This window comes from Rhinolophus ferrumequinum, chromosome 11 (genome assembly GCF_004115265.2).
Source record: "Rhinolophus ferrumequinum isolate MPI-CBG mRhiFer1 chromosome 11, mRhiFer1_v1.p, whole genome shotgun sequence".
NCBI classification, from domain to species: Eukaryota; Metazoa; Chordata; class Mammalia; order Chiroptera; family Rhinolophidae; genus Rhinolophus; species Rhinolophus ferrumequinum.
The window spans coordinates 12682070-12698202 of NC_046294.1; the positions used below are offsets into that span (position 1 = coordinate 12682070).

Below are 16133 nucleotides of genomic sequence, written 5' to 3' on the forward strand. Positions count from 1 at the left end.
TTGCAGTTTTCTCTCTGCCATAGATCAATCTGGTAATAACAGTGAAGCATTAAGCTCTTCCTTTGCTAAAGTTGTTTCTGTATTCTTGGGGGAATGCACAGAACCAGAAATAGAATTAATGACATGTATGCGTAACACCAAAATGTAAAGGCAATACCTTCAGAGATTTAAGTCCCAAATGCTACCTGGTAAAATAAAATGCCATCCGCTCATTGTTCAGTTTCCGAAGACCTACTCACCTCAGGTAGGTTTCTAGAGCCAAATTTAAGATTTTAGGGAAAAAAAACTTACCTTTTGGGAAAAAAGAAAGATTTGTAAATGAATTATTTTACTCCTGCTTACTCAATTTAATGACCGTGACAATTTAATGGCTAAAAATATTTTCTTCTCATAACTGGAAAATCTGTCTGAATTTATTAGGATTCACAAAATAGCATTTTAATTATTTTATTTTGTTTCACAGGAAAGCGTTTACACCTTTTTATCATTGGGCAAGTATAGGAGAGTTTAAGGAGAGTTACATTTAAGGAGAGTTTTATTTTCCTTCTGATTTGTTTTATTTTAAAAATAACGTAGGTACCACATTACAAATAACAACATGTGCATATTCATATTCATATGAAACATATACCATATTTACTTAGGTTTAAAAAAAGCCATTACCTATATTATTTTCTCATAAATCAAGAGAAACAAACATACATGCAAACTCAAAACGTTCACATAAATACACACAAACACAGGGAGAGAAGCCTATACAGCTCAGAAGCATTCATTGCCCATCACCCCATTTACTTTTTTAAATATAGAAGTCCATTTAAAATCTAAAGAGACGCAAATTTATATGTTAAATTCTGTTGCTTTTACTTCTTCTTAGCTCTTTGACTGTTCAAGAGACTCCTCTTTTGGCACCAGATCATACCATGTATAGGTAACAAGTATTTTGGCAAAAGCATAATGAATTTTCAGAGAAAAGTTCAATAATACTGATTTCATGATTACTAAATACTGAAGAGAATGCAGACCAGGATCAGTAGCATAATTTTCATTATTATTAGTGCGTGATATGCTCATTGTTTCTAAAACTAATATAAAAATATTTTAAACCAATCACATTTTTGAGAACCATAAAAATAGTGATCATTTTTTGTGTTCACGTGAATACTTACAATAATAGAAAAGGCTTAGTCCTATACATAACAGCCTTGAGGCTCTAAGGCTGACATTGTTCATATTATTATGAAGACATAATGAGATATCATTTTATCCACATCTCTTCCTTGATACAAGGAAAGTAATGGTCAGAGAAACTAAAGAGCTCGCAGAAAGTGACAAAGCACCTGAGTGACATAGAAATTTAGATCCCCAGTTTATCAGATGCCTATACAAGATATCTTTTTCATTATTGCCATAGAGATCAATGCCTCTTTAAAGAGTGACACAGGACCACGTAGTTTTCTAAGTATAAAAAGATAATTGCAGAAATAAATTCTGTTCTTCTTTGCAGATATTTTGTGGCTGTCAGAAGAGTTACACATGCATCTATCATTTTCTCAGAAGTTTAGAAAATAAAGTAGAAAAATGGATAAAGGAAATTGCTCCTCCTTGACTGAATTCATTTTCGTGGGAATTACTAATGATCCTGGGATGAAAGTGGCCCTATTTACCATGTTTCTGGTTGTTTATGTCATCAGTCTTCTGGCCAATCTTGGAATGATCATTCTAATTAGAATGGATTCCCAGCTGCACACACCAATGTACTACTTCCTCAGCCACCTCTCCTTCAGTGACCTCTGCTATTCCACAGCCATTGGGCCTAAGATGCTGGTGGACCTATTTGCCGAGAGCAAATCAATCCCCTTCTCTGGCTGTGCTCTGCAATTTTTTATTTTCTGTGCCTTTGCAGATTCGGAGTGTCTGCTGCTGGCGGTGATGGCCTTTGATCGGTACAAAGCCATCAGCGACCCGTTGCTCTACATGGTCAACATGTCCAGCAGGAGGTGCTCCCTGCTCATGGCTTGGGTTTACATGATGGGGATGGCAGATGCTTTGGTCCACACGACATTAGCATTCCGCTTATGTTTCTGTGGGTCAAATGAGATTAACCATTTCTTCTGCGATGTCCCACCTCTCCTTTTGCTATCTTGCTCAGATGTTGAGGTCAATGAATTGGTGATATTCACCATTTTTGGTTTCATTGAACTGAGCTCCATTTCAGGAGTTCTTGTGTCTTATTGTTATATGATTCTATCAGTTTTAAAGATCCACTCTGCTGAGGGGAGGTTCAAAGCTTTCTCCACCTGCACCTCCCACTTAACTGCTGTGGCAATTTTCCAGGGAACTCTGCTTTTCATGTATTTCAGACCAAGTTCTGCCTACTCCCTAGATCAAGACAAAATGACCTCATTGTTCTACACCCTTGTGATTCCCATGTTAAACCCTCTGATCTATAGCCTACGGAACAAGGACGTGAAAAAGGCGCTGGAAAAACTGAAAACTAAAAGGTGTTCTTAAATATTTGTACTATACATGCACACACACTGATACACACACACAGTGTTTGTTGTTTTTGTAAAATTATATTGCATGATACAAGAGAAACAAAGTTGTCTCAAATATTTTATTTTAGTAAATGAGTGTTTGTTCTAAAGTTCAATGTCAAGAAATGTTGCTGTTCCTCCAAACATGTCATGTTTCATTACGTGTCAAGAGTTTCTATATGGCACTTCCTCTTTGTGGATCACTTTCCTGGCTTTTCTAATTTTGCTTAATTTTTATTTGTTCATTCTTTCATTCAAACATTATTGTATTTACACTAAGTGTCATTGCATGTTTACTGAGAGATCTCTGAGCATTTAAGTCCTTTATATTTTATTTTACATCTGGTAGCTTCTATACGAATGAATTCTATAATCTAGTGCTAATACTAGACATTAATGAACTAAGCAGTCAAAGGATTCATAATAAGCTTCAAAATCATCTTGAAGTAAAGAAGAATAAGGGCTACAAATTCATAGCAAATATCTAAATCTAGTGTAAGAGAAAGGTTTCTTTCGATAGAGATATAGAGCCTTAGCTCCAAAAAGATAGTTTGGGAGAGGAAAGGATAACAGGCAGAGAGCGGATCTCACAGTTACAGAGGTCTTCAGGTGGACAAGTCCATGCCTTTTCAGAATGAAGAAGCCATGGTTGCCACAACAAGGAAGAATCTTGAGGACATGATGCTAATTGAACTAAATCAGAGAGAGACAAGTACTGTATAATCTCACATATACGTGGCATCTAAAAAAATTCAAACTCATAGAAACAGAATAGATTTGTGGTTGCTGGAGATGGGGGATGAGGAGCGGGGGGAAAGTGGGTGAATTTAGTGAAAAGGTACAAACTTCCAGTTAGAAAATAAATAAGTCCTGGGGATGTAATACACAACATGGTGACTATCGTAAAAAAAGAACCCTGGTCATTTGCAAAAGGTGAAGAAATTCACAGACAGCCTGAAATGAGGAGAACAAGGAAGTAAGTTTATTCAAGATGCCGGCATAGAAGTAGCCGGGGCAGACAACTGCACCCAACTTTAGGTTAGCTTTCTCTTATATAGGAAAGGATAGGTAAATTTCCTTACAGCAGATGTAACATATAGGCTGAGGTCATTTGACTGACATATGCTGGTTAGATAAATAGTTACTTTCTGCACAGGTTCTTACCCAGAATGCATACAGAAAAACCCACGGGGGGGCCAAACCTTGATGCTCATTTTATTTTAATTGTATTATAAAGAGGCTAGAGTTCACGTAATGGACAGATTTTAACAGTTTGCACATGTGTGAGGAACCAGTTAATACCAATTGGGTCTTATCTCCTCTTTTTAGGAGGGTTTGGACATCTTTATTTCTAGGGGATAAGCCTGGGTGGTTCCTGGGGAGGAAATGCAGACCTGGGCAGTCACCATTCAGGCTCACTTTTATTACCCCTTTTTTGCCTCATCACTGGTCTTCTTTAAGCTCTTTAAATTCCATAGAAATGACGTAGTCCTGTCTACCTTATAGCCTCTAAAATACCTGACCCGTCTGCTTAGAACGCTTTCTCTACCTACTTGCAGCTCTCAATTAATTCATACTCATGTCTTAGATCCCAGATAACTGTCTACGTATCCAGGAAGCATTGTAACTTTGTTCAGTACATTTGAATAATTTGTTTTGGATTTATAATGTCCAGTCTGTCTACATTCTAGCATAATTATAGTTTATTATACATAATTTGAATTATTATTAACATTTGTCACTTACATTGAATGATAAGATTCATTAGTATAAAAATTACTGGATTCACCATGAAATACAAAGTATATAGAAGTGTAACAGACACTTAGGAATCTCTCAGTAACTTTTAGAAAACTAAATTCATGCACAAATTAAAGATTGACGAAACAAAAATTTGGTCAATAAAACTCCAAGCTTTTCCACAAATAGGGAGTGCCCCATATAAATTCAATATATAAAATGAAGCATGGAGTATTTAGGGAATGACACATTTTGGCATGGCTGGACACCCAAACCTTGTACAAAAACAATCAATGTAGCATTATTTGGGATTTCACAAAAAACATATACTATGATTGTTCATTGGGATACTATACAGCAAAGAGAAGGAAAAAACTATCGTCACACGGAAAGGCATGGAGGAATCTCATACACATAATACTGAATGAAAGAATCCAGACGATAAAAGGATAAAAACCTGCATGATTTTACTTCTGTGTACTTTATAAAATTTTACTTCTCTATACTTTATACTCTATACTTGTATGTATAATATCAGAGCCCATGGACAGTCTCTGAAAGGCTTGTTTTTTTCTGAGTTTTGGTCATGGTTTAAAGCAGGGACGTCTTAATTTTGAAAACTTTGCCTTCTTTTAAAAATATATACAACTCGAAAAGGTTTACTAAAAGAAAAGACTATTTACTATCAGATTGCAGGCAACTACAGAATTTCATTATTAACTTTGGGTGTCCAGGAGTTGCTTGCACACAATACATGTTCAAGATAGTCTTATAAAATTAGTAAAGCCTGCAACTTTCATAGAATATTTCATTAAATGACTCTCTTTTGTTCCCAGAGGGTATTACTTTGCATATATATATATATATATATATATATATGTATATATATATATATATATATATATATATATATATATATATATATATATATATCAGAGATGTGTTAGCAAGCCACAGTCCCTACTACTTGTTTTCTGCAACAGGGACACTTACTAAACCGGGTTTTTCCTGGAAGCACTGTCACACACTGAGCTTATATGATAGTGGTCCAGACCTCAGGGCCACACAACCACTTTCTGGAAGAAGGAGTTTGTAAGTAGGCAGTTGCTTATACAGTATTATGTTTAGAGGCACCAGTGATGTCAGGAAAGCCATGTACATACATAATTTTTTTTTCTCATTTGTTTGTCTCTTATTCTACCTCAAATCTTCTCCCTCACCCCATAGTTAAAGAAAGCCATTCTATTAAAACACAAACCCTTTGGGAAGGAATTTAGACTATCCAATTTTCAGCAATATATTGCTACCCGTGCCCTGGGTTTAATGGGGAGTGGGAGTTAGACTACAGGTCTGGAGGGGCTTCCATGTGTATGGAGACAGTCTAGATCCTGCCTAATGAGAGTGTCGCTGGGGAAACTGGCATCCGTGGGGACAGGGAGCACCTGAGGGAAAAGGAGTATGGAAAGGAATGAGGTGACAAGGCTCATTCCTTTTCCAAATATGAACCAGAGAGAGAGAGACAATAGCAGGAAGGCTCTTAGGTACCACAAATACAGCGTTTCCTTGAATTTACATGGTGGAAAATTACTTAGGTGGCTTTTGAAATCACCTAACAATATTTTAAAAGGTCTGTATTTCTTTTTTAGTCGCCCAGCCTGGAGGATGTAACACATGGTAAAGCATATTATTATTCCTGTCACATATTCCCAAGAGACCAAGCGCTCACCACCAAGGGACAGACTTGGAGATGGTTACAACATCTGGGTCCGTCAGCAGACACTGCTGAGCCTTCCTGTGTTACACTGGATATAACAAACGGTCAGTGTTCTGGAATAGGTACAGACACTGGTTGTTTTTTGATTTATCTTTTAGATATCTTCAGTTTTTTATCTTTATTGAGCTGAAAATAGGTTCTAAAACCAAGGAAAGGTATGAAATAGTATACAAATTGTATTTTAAGTACAAATACATAAGTGGCAGGGACTATCACAAAATGCCAGTATAGATTGTACAGGTGGTAAGATATTTTTGTTTTTAGTATCTTACCTGAAATTTATAGTTTTAAATATAAATATATTTAGAGAAAGCAATTTTTAAAGATGTGTCTACAGGAACAGATACCTAAGTGAGTTTATGTCAAGAATTAGGAGAACTGCACGTGATCTCTACATCATTTTTCAGATTTTCTTTTTCTGTTCTTTGTCCACCTTCAACTCCACTTTTCTTATATTCTCACAGAACAGAGGAGGTGATGTATGACTTTATATATAACATCATTGATGGGGTAAAATATTAACAGTGGGACATGGAATTCATTTGGCCTCCCCAGGACCAATTCTGTAAAAGCAAAAAGAGGCAGATTTCAGAGATATTCAAGGGAAATAGCGTTCAAAGAAAACAATAAGCAATATTTTAATTTCTAGGGAATTGGGATGGGGGCACAGTTCAGACATGACTCTCTATGAGGTTATGGGTCTGGACACATGAGGACTTTTATCATGTGTCTTATACGTCTCTTCTGTCAGTGAATAGACCATGTGGATTCTAGTTGATTGCAGGAAAGTACTTAGAAGTACATAAACCCTTTCTTACCTCTCTGTCACCTGTGCTACAGGCATGCCTACGGTCAGGTCCCTAATATTCTTCATAATGTCCCCTGAGCACAGCAGCTGTCAGAGGAGCATGGTAGCCCTGACATATTCCTGACTGTGCACTCGAGTGTATTGCCCATGGAGACTCTTTTATGCTTCTCTCCAGCAACCACCACCCTCCCGGCTCCAGTGGGCCCTGGATTACAGACATCACTGTTAATCGAGACTGGAAAGGACATGAGGGGTTAGTAGGAAAGTGGGGGAATGTTATATCCAGGAACTTGCCATTGCTCTGCCCACTCCGCAATTACTGATGATGAGGGAAAAGCAAAGAAATATATTCATTATTTGCACCTCTCACTTAACTATATTTCTGTATTATAGGATATAACAATGTTTCCACAATATTGAAAAACAACAACAATCTTGTCAGAAGATATATGTTACTGCCCCAATTAATTTAAGAGTTATTGCCTCAACTCGGGAAACATTATGTCTTTATCTGTAAGAAAAGGCTAACAAAACTATCATAAGTACGACATAGGTTGGTGTAGAAATAACACAATTTAGTTTGGATAAAAATGGCTCAGGAGGTTAGAGCTCCATGCTCCTAACTCGGAAGGCTGCCGGTTCAATTCCCACATGGGCCAGTAGGCTCTCAACCACAAGGTTGCCGGTTCAACTCCTGGAGTCCCGCAAGGGATGGTGGGCTCCGCCCCCTGCAACTAAGATTGAACACAGCACCTTGAGCTGAGCTGCCTCCCAGATGGCTCAGTTGGTTGGAGCACAGGACTCTCAACCACAAGGTCGCCAGTTCAATTCCTCGAGCCCCGCAAGGGATAGTGGGCTGCGCCCCCTGCAACTAGAAAACGGCAACTGGACCTGGAGCTGAGCTGCACCCTACACAACTAAGACTGAAAGGACCACAACTTGAAGCTGAACGGCACCCTCCACAACTAAGATTGAAAGGACAACAACTTGACTTGGAAAAAAGGCCTGGAAGTACACACTGTTCCCCAATAAAGTCCTGTTCCCCTTCTCCAATAAAATCTTAAAAAAAAAAAAAAGTGCCACAGATTCAGTAGAATATACAAATGTAAGAGAGATTATTGTCATTATCGTTTATCAATTTATATTATATATTTGCAAGGAGGCAGGCTTCCTCATGGAATCCTAGCATTGTTTACTTCTTCTAATGACTGGAAAATAGAAAGGACCAGTAGTTTACTACTAAGAGACTGAGATGGCTTTATCCCCCACTTCCATCCTTTCCTGCACACGCAGGGATTCCCAGGTCTGAGTAATGGCTGTTGAGAACTGCACTGGCTTCCCTGACTTCATTCTCCTAGGACTTTCTGGCAGACAGGATGTGCAGTGGGGGCTCTTTGTGCTCTTTCTGCTGGTTTACGGCATCACTGTGATTGCCAATCTAGGGATGGTTTGGCTGATCAATATGGACCCCAGGCTCCACTCGCCCATGTATTATTTCCTGAGCAATCTGTCTTTCTGTGATGTCTGCTACTCCTCTACTGTGTCTCCCAAGATGCTGGCTGTTTTCTTATCTGCGCAAAAGAGGATTCCATGTAATTTATGTGCCATCCAGATGTTTCTTTTTGGTGCCTTTGCAGATGTGGAGTGTCTCCTGTTGGCTGTCATGTCCTATGACCGTTATGTAGCCATTTGCAATCCACTTCTTTATACAGTTACTATGTCCAGGAGCATCTGTACCCAGCTAGTGGCCATGTGTACGTTGAAGGTTTGGTGTATTCAGCGATCTTCACCTATTGCAAAATTCAATTGCCGTTCTGCAATTCTAATACCATCAATCACTTTTTCTGTGACATCCCACCCTTACTAGCCCTCTCGTCCTCAGATACATCCATCAATGAGATGGTGATGTTCACTTTTATTGGCTGGGTTGTGGGGTTCAGTGTTATCACTATCTGCCTCTCCTACAGCTACATCATAACTACCATCCTTAGAATGAACTCATCAGAGGGGAGACGCAAAACCTTCTCTACTTACCTGTGCCTCCCACTTAATTGCTGTGGCTATATTTCATGGGACACTCTTGTTCATATATTTTTGACCCAGCTCAAGTTATTCCATGGACACAGACAAAATGGCCTCTGTTTTCTATACAGTTGTCATCCTCATGTTAAACCCACTGATTTATAGCTTAAGGAATAAGAATGTAAAAGGTGCCCTAAAAAAGCAATTAACACTAAAGTAAGGTCTGGGTGAACCAGTGTTTTCATCCCAAAGTATTTACTGAAAGATTCTCAGAGCTAACATTCAGGTATTGTGACATAGGTTCTTGTAGTCTTACCCATGCCCCTTTTAGATGTTTTTGTTATCATGTGTCAAAATTGAATGTAGAGAGCAGTTATTATTGATCTTAATCTTCTCTGCCAGCTAAGGAAGAGTGGTAATAGGTAAAAAACTTTGCTGTTTTTCAACCATCTTTTTATACATCTCTGCTCTGCTCTTGGGTGAGGTCACAACCCAGTGAGGTCACGTACAATGTCAATGTAACTTGCCTCCTGAGGCTCCATTTCTTTAACAATGGGTTTAATACACTAGCTCAGCCTGAATGGAGTGTTAGTGGGTTAAAGTGGGTTTGTTTGTATCTTTGCTATGTACTAGTAGCACCCTATAAATGTTTCATCATAACACTTAGAAGACTATAAGTAGTAAATGAGTAAATAAGAATTAAAAACACAAAAAAACAAGAAACTCCTGCCCTAACTCAAATTTCCAGAAATGCAGATCCTTTCCTGCCTTGTTCACCAGTGTTTCTACCTTGCTATCTACAATGCTCAGCTCCTGGATGCCATTCATAAACATTTATTGAATGAATGAAAAATTCAAATTATTGCAAAATTTATGCAATAGTATTTGTAAATTTACCAAAAACAAACAAACAAACAAACAAAACCACCTCCCTTAATTTTATTATTTTATTTTATTTTACTCTATTAGGTTCATGCAAAAGTAATTGCAGTTTTAGCAATTTTTTTTAACCTTTTAAACCGCAATTACTTTTGCACCAACCTAATAGTAAGTTCATCTTAGACAAAATCATATATGCTTCTTATCTTTTGGCCTAGGCTGAATAAGTATCAGGGACAGGGATCATTTGATGTAGAGAACTCCTCAGATCCTCTATTTCTCACCACGCTGCCCAGCTTTATCAAGCCATCCCCAGGATCAGCAGCTCTGGCTTTATATTACACTTCATAGTCTTTATTTTTATATCAGCCTGTGGATTTCCCTTCTTGCCCTCACTGTGGAGAACAGACATGGTACTATTGACAACAGTACAGAAACTGCATCAATGGAAGTTGGCTTAATGTACCAGAACCTTCTCAAAGGTCACCGTAAAAGAATACATCTTGATGTGTTCGTAGCTCCCTACTAGTTAAAATTACAATAAAAAAAAATTGCCCAATTGATACAGTTTAAATTGTCAAGGAATAGCTATTAACACGATATGTTCAATGAAAACATAAAAAAATGGAAAAATAAGAAATAGTATTTACATTGGTATTCTATTTGCAATGATTTATATTCACTCTCTGTGTATCTGTAGAATAAACCGGAACTGTATTCTAAACACAATTTTAATAGTGGTCATTGCTGAGTAGCTGTATATTAAGTAACACTTACTTTATTCCAATAACTTAGTTAAGCTAATTGTTTAGGTCATTCTCACTGTAATAAACTAATAATTAATCCAGTGATGGAAAATATACCACAATTTCAGGTTCTGAAGAGTGTTTATTTTATTTCAGTTGTTGCCAAGAAAGGAACATCGAGGCACTCTTATCTGGTTTCAGGAGGACTGAGTATTGGATTACACAAGGTTTTTCATTCAAACCGTCTTCCCTAATTTTATATATCCCTTTAGTGAATAAAAGGTGTTGAATGTTAAATACTTCTAAGTATCACAAGATTACGTAAAAAACATGCAATTTTCAGTAGGTTATTTGTCTTCATTACTGATTGAAGAGAGTTTTAATACAAATAAAAATACTTTATTACTCTTAACTATTTTCATTTATAATCCCAAATAATTTATTTGTTGTTCATAGAACGACAAACCAAGATCTCAATTATTGTCCAAACCTCCTCCATACTCAATTACTTTATTAGAAACATATGAAACATATTTATATCTATACAATTTAAGATACTCATGTGAAATTGCATTCAATGGCCATTTATCACATATTTAAGGAAAAAAGATATGCCTTATTTTTCTTTTCTTTGACTTTTTCTTTAAAGGTACTGAAGTAATAGTTTTAACATATGGTTAGAAAGCAGGATTTTTGTTTTTGTTTGTGTTTTATTTTCATTTTAAGAAAATGATCAAGATGGGAGACAATTTAAGATAAGAACTGGACTTTGAAGTGAGACAAACCTGAGTTCGAATCTGTTTACCATCCTGTCCTTGTTAGTTGTATGACCTCAGATTACTTAATCTTTTTAAGCCTAGGTTTCCTCATCACTTTGTCATGGGTTTAATATATTTGTTAATATATATATGCATACATACATACATACAAACACACATACAATCAAGCATATATGATTGTTCCAGAGAATTTTTAAGATCAGACAGAGCCAACAACTCCCTATCAGGGACTGAAAGCTGGTGCTGAAAGGAAATATGGTACACTTCATGCCATCATGTCATGAAATGGAGTCTTCGGGATTCATCTTCATCTGTATTAGAGCCTGCTCATCCAATCTGTTACATTCTATTAATAGTTGCTGAATCTAGACTCAGCTCATGTTTGGAGCTCTCTGCCATCACCTTAAAACATGCTTTATTCCTCACCCTGCCTTCACTCTTGGTTAGAGTTGAGTAGAGCTTTCTTCACGGCTACCTATGCTGGCCACACCATTCCCATGTCCAGGCCAGACACCTGGAACGTCCTACTGATCTAAGTCCTAGACCCCACATGCCAAGATATGAGTTCAGACAATTCATCCCAGAGTAACTCATTTCATGTTATTCTGTTTGTCCCTGTTCCAAGGACCATGGCTATACTGGCACACTTAGCTATAAAGAAACCCATATTTATCTATTGTGATGAACCCAACACTTCGGACATTTCCTGCTCAGTATTTAGGAGGAAACACTTGCCTCTCATCACCCTCAGTCTGCCATTCAATTCTTCCTTATTGAAAGCCCATATTGGCCAGAGTCTTATCTCACCATTGATCTGTTGGACAAAACCCATCTTGTAAAGATAGATTCATTGCAATAAATGGAACTGTCACCTAGATTCATAACCCAACATATGTTTTCATGATCAGAAGGCTTTCCTCACTTTCATCCTCTCTCTCACTACTCAACCTCACCTGTGGGTTTAGTACTTTCTTGACACTTTCCAGCCATACCTTCTATAGGGCAATTACCCAGAAGCCAATCACAATATCATCCCACCATTCATGTTTTCCAGTTCCCATCTCTGGCTCACAGAGCATAACCTCTTTCAGTAATTACATGTAATGAGTCGGAGTTATAGTTCAATTCCTTCAATATAATTTGTTATTTTTGCTCAGGCATTGATATCCCAAAATACAAGTACAACCAGGGATGACAATTAGGGTCTATGTAAAATGATTCAAGCAATAGGCTCTATACTGCTGAAAATATGGTTAGCAGAATTTGTTAAATGAAAACTGTAATATTATCATTATATCAATAAATGTGTGGCTCTTCTTCAGATGTAGCTAATTTATCCTAGCTTGAAATCTTGTATGGAAACAAGCTATGAACAAGAGAAGCAAGTACAACAAAACTGAGTCTGAAACTCTTTTCTCAACTCATTATAATTGTGACCTTGAACAAAATACTTTTTCTTCTTGGGCCACAGTTCGCACTCTGTCAAAAGAGGGCTTAATCTTGGCACTCTTCATTGCACATCTGGTTACCATCTTCTGTATCTATATTGATATGAACTATCAATGCATATATCCATTTCTATTTGGGGTGATTGAAAACGGCAGATGGTTGGGAATACATTCATACCGATAAAATACATTACATCTGTAGGCCAATATGACCTGAAATAAAAGTGGTAATGATGACGGATAGATAGGTAGCATGGCTACATGCTTTCTACTACCATCAAGTTGGACCGATTTAACTGGATATCTATCTGCATTTTTACATTTTTACATTTATCTATCTGCATTTTACACTTCATAAAGTGGCTATCCAACTTTATAAGTCATCAGTGAAATCATATTGGCTAAAATTAAAATGAAAGACAACATTAAGTATCCGTGATCATTTAACAACCAGAGAACTCACACAACAATAGTGTGTTATGGAAGTGTGAATGAGTATTCTTCATAGAAAACTGTAGGATGATATCAACTAAATCTAAGTTTAATACACACATGCAGACCCACAAACATTTTCAACTCCAGGTTTTATATGCAAGATAAATTAGTGTATATCACTACTAAAAGAAATGTACAAGAAGGTACACATTAATATTATTGTTAATAGAAAAGAGAAAACAAGTCAACTGCTTATCTACATTACAGTAGACAAATAAATATTTTTACAAAAGAACGTTATGCAACAGTAAGAATGAATGTACTGCAACTGTATGCCACAGCATAGATTATTGCACAAGTAAGTTACTGACAGTACATGGCTTAGGAATCTAGTTATATACTGTTCAAAAAATATGAAAGTAATCTACTGTGACAAAAGTCAAGAATGTCATTATTCTTTGGGGGTAAGAAACTAGTGACTTAATAGGAGGAAGCAGAAGGCTCTGCTGATTCTGGTGACGTTCTGTTTCTTTGCCTGTGTCCTAGTTACAGTGGTACTTTTTAAAATCATATCTAGTGTATCTTACAATTTAAGTATTCTCTACAATACATTACATATCAAACAAAGTATTCCAAAGCAAGTCTCTACACTATTAGATTGTAAGAAACTTCAGAATTTTGTTATAAATGTTTATCTCCAGTCATACCTTACCTACAATGAAGTTCACCATATTTTTTGTAAAATAAAGGAACAACTTTCATAGAACATTCAGTGAAAAATTATCTGTTATAAATAATTACTGATCTGTTTTTTATTAATCAAAAATGTCTTTTTCAACCCATCAGCACTTTTGATATTGTTTCCAGGAAGAAGGAGACTTAATGAACCTGGTTTTCCTTGGTACCATTATCAAGCAATGAATTTATTTAAAATGACCCAACTCAGAGTCATACAACTATTTTATGAAGGAAAGAGTTTATAAGTAGACAGTTGCCTAACCATATTTAGAGGCACCAAGGAAGCCTTTTAGATATAGATTCCTTTCTTCATCCTTGCCTCTGTTTTAAATTTTAACTAAGTTATTTTCCTATGATTTAAGAAAGGTAACTGAATTAAATATAGATTAATTTGGAAGGTTAATTATCCAAGTTTTAATAATAATATAGCCAGTAAGGCTCAGGTTTTAACCGAATTAGTCTGAGGAACGTTAGACTACTGGTTGGATGGGCAGTCAAGTGTAGGGAGGTGAAGGTAGGTCCCAAATGAACACTGCAACCTGAAGAGATCTGTCATCCCTGGACACAGAGAAGCACCTGATTGGAAGATGAGTTTGGAAAGGAATCAGAATAAGTGACCAAAGACAAATCCCATTCCTTTTATATGCTACTGGGAAGTAGATATTGGTTGTAACACTTTTGGGTAACACAATTACATCAATGTCTTCAGTTTAAAGGTGCCAAATTATTACAACTACTTAGTGTGAGTTGCCCTCCAATATATCTTTTATAGTAGCAAATTTAGTATATTTGTATCAGCATCATCACACAAATAATGACAATAAAATACGCAAAAGTGTTGTGATGTATCACTAAGGAGACATTTATCCCAAATCAAGAACATTTTATTTTACTGGCTTGAACCTAAGGTGTAGTCCAGCTTTATAGGAACCATGAAAAAAGGCTATGTCCATGCCTAGTTCCAGTGAGGTTTCAGAAGAAACCTTGACCTGAAGTATTTGTGTACATATGGCTGGCTTATGCCTATCACTTCACAAATTTCTTTTCATATACACAAAATTTGTGTTTACATGTTTTGTGGTAAATAAATAAAGTGTAATAAGGCAGAATGCACAGCAGGAATACATTATTGTATGCTACAATCACAAGTATATAAAAATCAGTTGCATTTCCATACAGTAACAATAATATATCAGAAAGAGAAACAATAAATAATAAACGATCTCATTTACGATAGCATCAAGAGGAATAAAATACCTAGGAATAAATTTAACCAAGGAAGTGAAATAAACGTACACTGAAAACTATAAGATATTGATGAAAGAAACTGAAGAAGACACAAATAAATGGGAAGAAATCCCAAGCTCATGCATCAAAAATAATATTCTTAGTTTGAAATCAGGAAGTGTGATGCCCCCAGTTATGTTTTGCTTCTCAAGACCTCATTGGTTATTAGGGGTCCTTTTTGGTTCCCTACAAATTTCAGACGGTTTTCCTATTTCTCTGTTAAACGCCATTGGAATTTTGATAGGGATTGCATTGAATCTATAGACTGTTTTAGGTAGTATGGATATTTTAACAATATTTGGAGAGGATACAAAATTACATTTCAGTCCTTCTCAACTTTGTAAAAATTGCAGTAAATACAAGCAAACTAAATTATTTATAAAGAAAGAGAACCTTTTTTTCTTAAATCCTCTTCCATGCACATATGCATGTATGATCTATATTAGTTGAAACAGGCTCCCAAATCCTCTATATTTCTACCATTGTCCATCACCCACCAGTCTATCTACTTAAATATTTAAGAAGAAATAATAAATTAGACATTACTTGTGCTAGTCCTGGTACTAGGGCTGCAGAATATATAGAAATTAGCCAAACACTGCTATTATTTCTAAGGAGCTTACAATGTAGTAAAAGACACAAAGCTGAATAAAATAAACAACATGCAAGAAAAAATATATTAAATATAGTGGATGTTATAGTCATAAAATAATTGAAATCCAGTTGGATGACATTTAGTTGGAGAAATGGAATCACACATGCTTAATTAAAATAAAGAATATTTAAACATTGGAGAATTGTTATACTTCTCAGTGGGAAGGTGATGGAGTTTGTTTCAGAAATGAAGGAAATAGGATAAACATAATTAAGGATAATAATAATTAACAAATAAAATAATTATTTTATTTAATAAATGTATTAATGCAATAAATTTATT

General features: G+C 36.2%; 1 protein-coding gene and 1 pseudogene across 1 annotated transcript; both read left to right on the forward strand.

Moving 5' to 3' along the window:
• Positions 1-1581: 1581 nt before the first annotated feature.
• Positions 1582-7262, forward strand: LOC117029632 (olfactory receptor 5W2). Its single transcript, XM_033118860.1, has 3 exons — positions 1582-2504; positions 6153-6209; positions 7256-7262. Exons 1-3 carry the CDS (start codon positions 1582-1584, stop codon positions 7260-7262), a joined length of 987 nt encoding a protein of 328 aa, XP_032974751.1.
• A 912-nt stretch (positions 7263-8174) lies between these two features.
• On the forward strand, positions 8175-9104 carry LOC117029633 (olfactory receptor 5W2-like; annotated as a pseudogene).
• Positions 9105-16133: the final 7029 nt, after the last annotated feature.

Bases quoted from the DNA above. Each gene is read 5' to 3' on its own strand.
- LOC117029632 (XM_033118860.1), top strand. From the start codon at position 1,582: ATGGATAAAGGAAATTGCTCCTCCTTGACTGAATTCATTTTCGTGGGA. The intron at 2,505-6,152 runs GTGTTCTTAAAT...TTTATCTTTTAG, and splicing joins GAAAAACTGAAAACTAAAAG to ATATCTTCAGTTTTTTATCT.